The following is a 12,057-nucleotide window of genomic DNA, read 5'->3' on the forward strand; positions in this document are numbered from 1 at the left end:
CAAGTTATGGCCTGCGAACCAAATCTGGCCCTTAATAGGGTGCCAGGTGGCCCCCCAGCTATTTTCTAATTCACAAGAAAACAAAGTGATTCACACTGGGAATTTTTTTTTTTTTTTTACTTTTAGTATACAAAAGGTGCCAGAGAGCATAAAGCTGCATCAAAATAGAGCTTGTTTATCAAACAAAGTGCCAGTGGAGGATCCCCTGCACCCTCAACAGAGGTCCTATAAGCCTCTAATGTCCTGAAATCTTAGAAATGACCTAAAATCAGAGAAATGTCCTCAAATCCTAGATGTGTCCTAAAATCAAACGCCCAGACATTTTCTTCAATCCTAGAAACATCCCAGAATCCTAGAAACTGCATAAAATCATAGAAGTGTCCTAAAACCCGAGAAATGTCTCAAAATCTTAGAAATGTCCTGAAATCTAAAACACGTCCTGAAGTCCTAAAAACATCAGTGTCCCCAAATCATAAAAATATTCCAAAACCAGAGAAACACATGCGGCTGTTGTGACTGGCCCCTGGCTCCTGCCCCCCGGTCTTTTTGTAAAAGTGGCCCCCCAGCGAAGCACGTTTGGTCTCCCTGATCTGGAGCCTTTTTCTACCTTCAGCTTTTCTTTTTGACGCTCCCGCTCGCGCCTTATTGAAACCACACAACGCGCACGGGGCCTGTTTCCAATCTGTAGACATGCGTGATGAATTTGGGGAAATCATCTGCAGCTTTGCTGGTACCGTATAGCCCACCCAGTCCGGACCCGGTCCCCCTCTGCCCCGAGGTATCAATACGATTAGAGGCAGGAAATGTGGGAATCCCCAACAAAGGGCTCCATCATTAAACACAAACAACCAGAGGCCTCCCAACAATACCAAAAGCGCCCTCCTCTCCTGACTCCGCTTTCATGTCTGCGCAAGTGAAAATCTATTACTTTCATCCCAATATTCCCATCCTGCTCTCAGCTGCCCATTATTAAAGAAGATAATCTGACGGGGTTACGGCGGACTTTGATAGGTCTGCGCTCAGATGGAGAACAGAGAGTGTAGAGTTTCTAACCCAGGTTACACTCACTGCACCAATAATATTATTCCTTCTCCATTTCACACACGGAGATGTTTACCAAATCTCAGGGAAGCTCAAGTGCAACTTCTTTAAATTTTGAAAAATCCACCTCCAGAGAAGTCACCGTGCACGCAGGCGACAAATTATTATTTTCTGCAGCAGCAACAAAATCAGTCATTCCCGTTTTATCCGCTGTCTGAAAACATGTAATTGCACGTCAAGTGTGTGCGTAAAGAGCGGCTGCAGGAGCCCTCGAGGAGGATTAAGGCTTAAGTCCCTGCCTCGCGTGGAGAAGCGTTTGGGGATTTCCCCCCTCAGACTTTAAATTCAGGATGGCGATCTGATGTCACCAAACTGTCGATCAACTTAGTTGGAAATGAAGATATTTATAGCCTTTTATATAATGACTTTTCAACAGCGCTGCGCAAAGATGACAGTTTCCACCTCTTTGATTTTGGGTCGATATATAATGAAAAAAGTATTTAAAAGTATTTCGTCACTTTTTTTACACTAAATAAAAAGCAATAAGATCAGAATTTATTATAAATAATATTTAAAAAATCAGTACTTCACATCCCTGTAGCGATATTGCCACACGTAAATATCGTGATAATATGCTGTATCGATTTTTCCCTCACCCCTAGTGCTTATCTTTGTTAATGGGGAGTTTTAGAAAATTAGGGACTGTTCATTATTTATGAGAGGGGAGGAGGTGGTGCAAAAAGGGGGACATATGTCAAATAATTTTTAAACTCTGGGGAGGGGATTTTTTGTTTTGTTTAAGTGGAGGGGCATACAACTTTAAATGGCTGTATTTTGTACTTATTTTACTGCCTTTTTTTTTTTAAAAGAAAAGGAGCATGTTCTCTTTAAAAAGGTACTAAAATTACACCATTTATCATAGTCTGTCAAACCTGAAGTAATCGTTAGATTTTCAAATTTCCAACTGTCCTTTGACACATCATGTGAGATGGACACTCAAGTCAGAAAAAACAACCAAATCTGAACGTAAAATTGAGATATTTCATCAAAATCCCTCTACATTAAGGGAAGATCAGGGACTTTTTTCCCCTAAAATACTTCTCCACTTTTTTTTCCTCCACCAAATAAACAGTAAATACGATCAGAATCAAGAAATTTTAATAATAATAATAACTTAAATCATTAAAAATAGGTGAAGGAGCGGCCTACAAAAAGTTTGGTTTTTTTTAATAGATGCATACAAACCAAAGTTTTCATTTCATTTATCTTCATATTATTCATATTTATTGTCACTTTTTTTCGGAGTCAACTCTGAAATCTTGAAAAAAAAGAAGAAGAAAAAAAGGCTTGACTGGCCTCTAAAAATAAACCTCTTCCTGCTCTTCAGGATGTTTTCACTGAGCGGATCTCTGATGTCCGCGTCGACTTGGCACCGCTGTGCCGATGATGAGAGTGCTCCGGGAGGCTGGTATCGGCCCTCTTGGTACCTTTTGCGTCGTTTCCATTGGTCAGGATCTTTTCCCCTCGCGCCTCAACGTGACATCACATCCACCCGACCCACAGGAAAGCAGCGCAGATTACAGATGATGCTGGACATCTCGGAGGACGCGCACACTTTTTTATGCTTTTACGCACAATCACTCGCTGACCGCTCCGTTGCGCTCAGAGGCACCAAAATAAAGGATATCAGCGCGTGCGGTTTGGAGGAGTCTGGAAGGAGTTTTTGGGGAAGTAGGAGGAGGATTGTGTTCCGGTCTTTACTTTTTTTTTGTGAATGGAGATGAGTCGTGCGTAAAAATCTGTTGATCGCGTTAAAGAGAAGAGCTGTCACTATCCCACCTGTTGGCAGGTGGTGTTGGCTTCACGCGTGGACTTCTACTATGACATTGGACATCATGGAGGATATTGTGATCGACGTGGTAGGGGAAGGACTCAAAGACAGCGCAGAGGAGCAGCTCTTACCTTTGGATGAGTCCACGAAGGCTTCCAGCGCACAGAGTAAAGATCGGGACTCCTACAGCCCGGATCCGGCGTGTCCGTCCCCCGCTAAAAGCAAAGGACCCGCGTCCGTGAAGCCTCCGTACTCTTACATCGCTCTCATAACGATGGCGATACTTCAGAGTCCAAAAAAGCGGCTCACCCTCAGCGAGATCTGTGACTTTATCAGCCACCGCTTCGTGTATTACCGGGAGAAGTTCCCCGCCTGGCAGAACTCCATCAGACACAATCTGTCGCTCAATGACTGCTTTATAAAGATGCCCAGAGAGCCTGGAAACCCCGGGAAGGGCAACTACTGGACTCTGGACCCAAACTCCTCGGACATGTTTGAAAACGGGAGTTTCCTGCGGCGGAGGAAGCGCTTCAAGCGGCAGCATTTCCGCTTCGACCCGCTGAAGGAGCAGCACCTGGAGCCCAGCGGGCTGCACGGGTTCCCGCACGGCGCGTACGGGATCGGCGCCGCGGCGCTGCAGCTTCCCAGCCTGGAGCTCTACCCCTACCTCCATCACCACGCGCACTCCCCGTGCGGCCCCGCCGCCATCCCACCTGTCAGCAGCATCCTGCCGGCTCTCTCCAGCTTCTTCTCCCGCAGCGCGCTCACAGCCAAGGCGTTCCTGCAGGCGCAGCCGGGCGTCGAAGCCTTCTCCCCGGGTCAATGCACTGCTTACTCCGCTCCTCTGAGCTCCGGAGCTCCGTACGCGTCTCCGGCGCTCTTCCACCCCGCAGCGTCCCCGCACTTCCTCAGTTTACACCAAGAATATCAGAAACTACAGCGAGGCAGCGCGGAGCTCTCCAAACACATTAACACTGCGAACAATGAATAATCACAAGAGATGAACTCGTGTTTTCTCAGGTAACAAGAGACAATTTAAGCAGAATTTCTCCAGCGACGAGTCTGCTTTCAAAGAATGTTGTAGATATGTTTAATAGAAAAAAACTCTCCTTTTTCTCAATTTTATGGCAAAAAGCTTTTTAAAATTTTGATCACGAATTATCTTCTTTTGTTTAAATATTTAAATGACGAGTTTCCTTTACTTTTTTTTCTGGAAAGAAATAAAAATAAAACTAAATATTTAAACTTTGCGTTCAGTTGTATTTTGTACAAATCCGCGGAGCTTTTTTATTTAGTTTAAGGAAGATCCAGAAAACAACAGACTTTTCATGCGTAAATTTACTTTCAATTTCAGTTTCCGTCTTTTTAATATTCCTGCGTCGATTTATTAATTAATTGGGCCTTAACCTTTAGCCTCATAATAACAGTTGAATAAAATGACCTCTGTTTAAACATTAAGGGGTATTATTTAAGGAAAAACGGACAAAAAACAATACTGACGAATAATTTGAAGACTTAATATGCTGCAGATTTTGTGGCCTAATTGTTTGCGTGAAAATGACTCCCGCATAAAATAATCGATAAGATAAATAAAAACAAATCTTATACAAGTGAAAATAGCCTACATCTGTGTCAGCATTTTTAATTTGGACGATAATTTAATTATCAACGACTGAGACGCTCTATGAGATATTTAATATATTGAAACTACAAAAATAAAGCTTGTAAAATATTATATGGCAGGCTTTACAATGACATGAAAAGCAGCATTATGCAGCAAGTCGGGCAGACTCCGCTGTCAAGGTCAAAGTCTGCAAAACTTTTATTAGTGCGTGAAATTATGACGAAACTGTAATAATAATAATAATGGGCTAATAATAACAATAAATCTCCATGATCAAAAGCTTCTGCACGGCATCTGAGGAGCTGAAGTTACATTTACAGACTGATCACGCGTGTTTGCGTGTGTGTGTGTGTATGTGTGTGTAGTTCATGCATATAACGCTGAAATTATACATGCCTATAATTGCCTTATTTCTCAGGGCCACACACACACTCTGTCCGCCTGTTCCCGCGAGAAAATCTGTTCAACACGTTTTTTTGATGCTAAATAATCTCATCTGTTCCAGGATAAAGATCATAAAACCTCCCAAATGTTCCCACAAATGAGCATTTTCAGTCAAATCACTCAGTGTAATTATAATTTTCACTTATATTACAGAGGACGTTAAGCTGAATACACTTTTGTTTCAGTTTTTATTTTAAAAAAAGAATCATTTATTTGTTATTTATGGGCATTTTAAAATCTGAGTTTTAAAAGGGTAATTCCTTCATTTAAATACAGTCCTAAAAGAGTTTTTATGTTGTCACTGTGAAGTGATGCAACAATTATGAAACAAAAAAATATCAATTTTTAAATAAGGAAATAGTCCAACAATTGTGACTTCTTGCAAACACAACAAAGGCACAAACATAATATAACATTTAAACAGGCTCTCATAAACTGTATGTTGTACCTAAAAGACTAATGCACCCAAATTTGTGTACAACCCACTAAAAACATACAAATATACAGGATACAATAGTGTAAGACAATTAAGTCAGCCTTTATAATTTGCATTTCTCAATGCAGACATGTTTATTATGATAAAAAAAAAAGTTAATATTTGTATGTTATAAGTCATCAAATTTCACTGAAAGTAACATTTTAAAGAGGAATCCAAACAGTCTGACTTATATTTTTTGTCCTTTTTTCCTCTTACAGTCTGCTGTGTAAAAGTTCAGCTGTTTAAAAATCTGAATCAAGCTGATTAAATCAAACCCTGATCTATCATCTAAACCTAAAACAAATGCAATAATCTCGCGTGTGTGATTTCACCTGGAGACACAGACAGAATAAATCATGCGATCACTGAATCCATCCTCAAACTTTCCGCCCGTTCCACTAATTCGGATGATCTGATTTATTTTCTCCTTGACTTTTTCATTTAAGTCGACGCTGCGCTGCTTCACAGTGAGAGTGACAGTAGTTAAATAATTCTAGGTTTCGGAGCATGGGAGTATTTATTTAATTCTATTCTGGGGCTGCTTTAGATGGATTAGGGTGCTGAAGCTCTTGGACGGGGCTGATGGATCACACCGCACGCTTTAGTCCTCCTGCAGACTTTGGCACCCAGCGAGGGGCTGAGACAAATAAAAAGATTGTTACCTGATGTGCTGCTGAGCTGCCCACTCCTGAAAGAAGACTTTCCTCAGTGATTCTCCTTTTTTTTCTGAGCTCCATTCAGAAGATCTCACACATGAGCCCAAAACTGATCTAATTCAATCTGTGCTGAGGTTTTCCTCTTTTTCTGTCAGGACCAAAAGTGTAATATTTGTGCTGCTAATCTTAAACAGTTGCGGCAAGAGCTGTGGTCAAACTGATCCAACATGAGATTCATATCACACACACCGCAGCACTTCTGCTCTTATCTGATTGGAAACCAGCAGCTGAACATTTTCTCTCAGTTTTCGGGGCTTCGCTCCTGTTTGTTCAGTCACAGCTGTGCATGAAGCTGCAGCAGGTTGTAACTCTGGGAAAGCTGGAAAAATTGAAAGTCTTGTGTGTGATCCATACAGCAGACAATAAGTCAAAATACGTAGAATCACACACATAAACAGGATGTGTCACTGTCAGAGGTGTGGACATGAGCTGCAAATTTAACCCGTGATGTCTTAACTTTCTGTATATTCTACTTGTCCTACATGTCAAAACCGACCCGCCTTCTCTAAACCAGTAAAATAAAGCAGCTTGATTGAAGTTTAAACCCCAAATCTATTTTGCATGAATAAACAACCTGTCATTCATCACACACTTTGTGAATATCGAGGTTTTCCCTCTTCATGGTGCAGAGAGACTGCGTTTAATCAGTGGAATCCACTCGTTTTTATTACAACACACCCTTCAGAATTGTTTGTTGTTATTATTGCTAGTGGCACTGCATAGGTGTCAATATATTTTTGAGCAAGGTATCACTTGTGTAGCCTAAAAAGTAGAAGAAATGCGCAAAAAGTAGTTTTGGATGCATTTTATTATGGGGAAAAATAACAAAAAACTGTACATTATACTGTACAGTGAGGACAGTATGTAAGTGTGTGTGCATGGACTTGCTGTTGCATTCCTGAGTGTGTGCGTGCGTGTGTGTGTCAGTTTGTGTCTGTGCGTGACCCCTAATGACCCCTAAGACAAACTTTTTATCCTGTTGGTGTACAGCAAAGGCATGTTTCTCTTTTTCTCATGTTAGTGTCATTCTAGGAAAGTTCCTTGAATTTCAAGTTGACAAAAGATCATTTAGGGTTTTTTTCTCTGCTGTTAAACATAGTGGCGGATCATTTTTGACCCTCAAGACAACGTACGGGTTAATGCCCGTGGACTCGAATTGACAAAATCAAAGTACTAATCTAACCTCTCCCTCGTTTTCTGGTCCGATCCTTTTGAGCACCTGTTGTGACAAATTACAATAATGTACTGGCAGCTGTAGTGTCCAGTATCCCACTGATATTTTACAGTATCACTACCTGAAAATACTTCAACATCATATCACCAGTACTTTACAATAGAATTTGAGGTTTACAGTGTAATATTGGCTCCAAAAAGCATCAAGTTTTACAGTGTTACTGTATTTAAAGACAAAGCCAAAACAAATCAGTGCATAACTCTTAATATGTGGCCATATTTTTGCAGGAATTTGTTACAGTGTACATGTGTGAATTAGCACTCCAAAGCCAAGTTATTGTCAAAATTGTTGTTTTTTAGCTTAAAAACTGCCCCAAATGTGATGTTAGTAGTACAAAATGATGTGCATATTCTCAAAACTGTACAAAATGCACACATTGTTAACCAAGAGTGTAGGTTTATGTTTTAATATTGCGGGGGTTTAGCAGTCCTCCGCCGCAAAATTTTAAGCTTCAAACACTTAATTTCCTGCATTCACGTGAATACACCAATTTTATGCACCAATTTGTGCTTTTCTTCATCAATTTTTGGTGTGTCTGTTTATTATTTTGTCAGAAGTCCTCTGCTACTCTTGTGTTTTTAGGGACAGACAAATGCACAAGTTCTAAAAATTGAGAGGGGCGTGACCTCTGACTTTTGACTCAATTTGACAAAACTGACATTAAACACAACAAGTTTTGTCTTATAAACTGTCCTAAATGTATGTTAGTAGTACAAAATGATGTGCATACCCTAAAAACTGCATGTTAAGCAAAAGTGTCGGGTTATGTTTTAACATTGCGGGAGACGATTAAGCAACAGTGGGTTTGGCGGTTTGAGCATCAAACACTTAATATCCTGCATTCTGGTGAATATTTAATGCACCAATTTGTGCTTTTCTGCATCAATTTATGGTGTAACTGTTATATTTTTTTCATAAATCTTCTGCTACTTTCATGCTTTTATGGATTGCACATGTTCTAAAAATTGAGGGGAAAATCTACACCGATGCTATTAACAATCAATAAAGTGCAAATAAACTAACATACGTTTTGAGGAGATTATAACAGTTAGCAACAAAGGCATATTTTAGTTTGTTTACATCCACTAAAAGTGATGTGAACATTAATTCTGGTGCTGTATCCAGAGGTGTGGTCCGAGTCACATAAATCGGACTCGAGTTAGACTTGGGTCACAGATCTGATGACCTTAGGCTCAACTTGACAAAATGTATCAAGTTTTATCTTGAAACTCTTACAAAGAGTAAAAACTGCCTAGAATACACATATTTGGCATAGTTTTTTGTTGTTTTCTTTCAGTATTGGGTGGGGGGAACAGACAACAGATGACACATTGGGTTTAGGGGTCCTCTGCTCGACCCCTATAGAAAAATCTGTAGTAAAATCTATTAATGATTCTTTTAATTATATATCTAAAAATCGGTTACATGAAAAAAAAAGAAAAATATATGATTTTTTAGCACTTTTTTTTGGAGGGGGGGTAGTTTTTTTTACTTTTCTTTTTTTTTCCTTTCTTCTGTCTTTTTTTTTTATTATTATTATTTATTTATCCTATCTTGAGGTAATTTTCTTGTAACTTTTTACTAATTTCTTGCTATTTTTGGGGCCATTTTTTGTTAAGTTAGGTATTGCCATGGTTTTGAAAGAAATCAAGCCAATTTGCTCCAGTATCAAAGGGTTAATGTGCTTGAACACTGTGGTCAGGTGAATAAAACATGTTAAGAGTCCTTAAAGTGCACCAGAAAAAGAAATCTTTGTCTCTACAATGAGCTCGTTCTGCTGGAGTCAAGAAAAGAGAAACTGAAACAGACAAACACTGCACACAGTCAGGGAGGGGGAGTCAGGCAGGGTCATTTTTTGGGAGGGGGAGAGGCCGTTGCACCTGATAAAATAAGCAACTCAGTGTGTGTGTGTGTGTGTGTGTGTGTGGGGGGGGGGGGGGGGGGGCTGTGAGTGCACATCAGTTTTCCATCCTGAAGGAGGTTACAAGATGCCAGTTCGCTGCTTAAATTCTTTTTACTTCCCTTTTTTCCTTTGTGCGTCATTGAGTGTGACATGCTTTATTAAATCCTCACTTCTCTTACAAGTTAAAGCGTCTTTTTTAATGATTACCAGCAAGATTTTCCGACTTTTTCCCTTTGTGAGGCGTCTCCAAGTCAAATTTAACGTAATCTGCAAAGTCACTCAGAATCTGACACAAGGGGATCCTGTTTTAAATTGAATATGTCGCCGCAGAGAACTGCACTCAATGTCATATTAAGGTGATTCATCGCATCAGAGCACATGACGAATGGACTTTTATGTGGCGGCCCGTCAGCGGTGCGTGCCGTGTTACACGGTGTTTCTGCCCAGTTCCACGTGGATTATCAGTCCTGAGTTATCGCAGCGTTTCGCTCTGATGTGGCGCTCGTCTCTGGGAGAAACTGATTCAGCCCGAGCTTCATTCATGCTGAACAGCGCCGCTGCACCGTTCTCCACTCGCAAACGCCAAGCCAAACAGGCAAGATAAACTCACTGGTGGAGCACCCCGCCTCGCTGCCCTCACTACCTCTGATTCCACAGAAAGACCCAAAGTCAGAGAGCGGTGCATTCTGGGATAACCCCCGCGAGTTCAGTCGGGACAGGAAAAACAATGTGTTGTTCCAGTGTGAAATGCATCATTTGGAATAAATTCCCTTCAAATATTTTTCTTGTCTCACAGCCTGCTGCTTTAATATGAGTGTTTAGGCTGCCTGCACACTAAAAAAATCTGCAATAACTTTACTCAATACACACGGGTGGAAAACCCAAAACAATGAGTCCAACTAGCGATGCTGTTATTTTTATATTACCTTTTCTGCATCAGTGGTATAAAAGTCTTTAATGTTCACTGTCGTGTTTTTATTGTGGGGCAAATGCACATTTTCTAAATATTAATGGGTACGTGCCCCCCTGCACCACCTAAAGCTATGCCTATGTTACCAGCAATAAATAACATATATTTATAAAGAGCTAGAGACGGTTGTGACAGTTTACAACCATGCAAAATATTGAGTTTGGGTAAATAACCCTAAAAGTGATGCAGAAATCACATTAACTATGGTACTGAATTGATCTCAATTTAGTGTGTATATGCAGAACAAAACACCAGGTCGAAATAATATAAAGTCACTCAGGCAGAGGGCCGATTTTGATCCGATAATACAACAGTACATAGACATAGATTTTTTTGAGGGGGGCACATGCTGCTAAATATTTGGAATATGTGCATCTGTCCCCCCCAAATAAAACCATGAAAGTAGCAGAGGACATTTATATTGACATATTACAAATATTTGTAATAGTGGTGCATTAAAAAAATCACTAGAATACGAGAAATTATGTATTTTATGCTCAAAATTACATGTCACTGTTTGTTACTGATTGTCAATAACATAGGTGTAGATTTATACCACCTTTAGAGGGGGACACAGTGGACATGTCCCCTTCAGTATTTAGAAGATGTGCATTTGTCTCACCCAATAAAAGCATGAAAGTAGCAGAGGACGTTTACTTTGACAAAATTAAAGACATTACCGCTATAAGTGTGTGCAGAAGAGGCACAAATTGGTGCATAACAGTTCAACAGAATGTATAAAATTAGGTGTTTGAAGTCCAGAGTTTTTTGGCGGAGGACCCCCAACCCCACCTTATTTTACATCAGCTTTAATTTATTTACCCAAACTATGATTGGGCGGGCTTGCAAACTGTTATGATCGTCTAGAGCTCTTTATAAACTCACGTGTCACTTTTCCTTATTGAAGTTAAATATTCCCAGTATTCTAATACTAGTATTCCCATTTACGTGCCCCATGCATACTCCAATTACTGTGCCGTAACATGGCGTTTATAACGTCAAAATATCAAAAAGTGGAGTCGATTGTCATTTTGCTTTTTTGCATCAGAATAGGATTTTTTCAGAGATTTGTTCAACCTTGCAAACACAGCCTCCATCTTTGATTACTTCAACCACCTTCTTGAAAAAGTCAAAATATTTGTGCATATCCAAAAAACTGTTGATATCCAAGTCTTTTCTAATGTTTAAAAGAAGGTGTGTTTCTTCTCCAGACCAGAAATGTTGGTTTTTCTTTTGGGCATACATCTTTACACCAGCCCTGCAAACTGTTGGTGAGTTGGTTTGTGCACAGAGTAAACAGACAAGAGGCCGTGAGCTGCAAACTGTGGTGAAAACCCCAATGAGACACACAATCTGAATGAGCTGTATACATGTCCTGAGTATGCTCCTAAAACACAAATAATACCGGCATATCTCGCGTCTTAATCGGAACCACTATGTTTAGAAAAAAAGCCTGTAATTAGGAATAGCTAAAGACAATATGCTGTTTACATGCGCCGTATCAAATTCAGAATATTTGGAATAATAGTGGAATATTGGTGTGCATGTAAGCACAGTCAGTGATGCAGAAAAGGCACAATTTGGTGCATTAAAACAATCACCAGAATACAGGAAATTAGGTGTTGTTCCTGTCAAAATTTTCTGGCTGAGGATCCCCAAACCCACTGTTTTTTTGGTGACCCCCCAACACTGAAATGAAACCTACACCGCTGGTTAATAATATGTTAATCTTGTGCAGTTTTTAGTCATATGCACCTCATTTTGTACAATTAAAAACATGTTTTTGGGAGATTTAACTCTTGAACCCTGAGCAAAT

The 12,057-nt window shown here is 40.1% G+C and overlaps 1 protein-coding gene across 1 annotated transcript; it reads left to right on the plus strand.

Moving 5' to 3' along the window:
* Positions 1 to 2,921: 2,921 nt before the first annotated feature.
* Positions 2,922 to 3,893, plus strand: foxd7 (forkhead box D7). Its single transcript, XM_042505544.1, has one exon. The coding sequence runs from the start codon at positions 2,922 to 2,924 to the stop codon at positions 3,861 to 3,863; it is 942 nt and encodes a 313-aa protein (XP_042361478.1). The 3' UTR covers positions 3,864 to 3,893.
* The last annotated feature ends 8,164 nt before the right edge of the window (positions 3,894 to 12,057 follow it).

This window comes from Plectropomus leopardus, chromosome 17 (assembly GCF_008729295.1).
Source record: "Plectropomus leopardus isolate mb chromosome 17, YSFRI_Pleo_2.0, whole genome shotgun sequence".
NCBI lineage: Eukaryota > Metazoa > Chordata > Actinopteri > Perciformes > Serranidae > Plectropomus > Plectropomus leopardus.

Excerpts from the sequence above, each read along its gene's own strand:
- foxd7 (XM_042505544.1), top strand. The coding sequence starts at position 2,922 with ATGACATTGGACATCATGGAGGATATTGTGATCGACGTGGTAGGGGAA.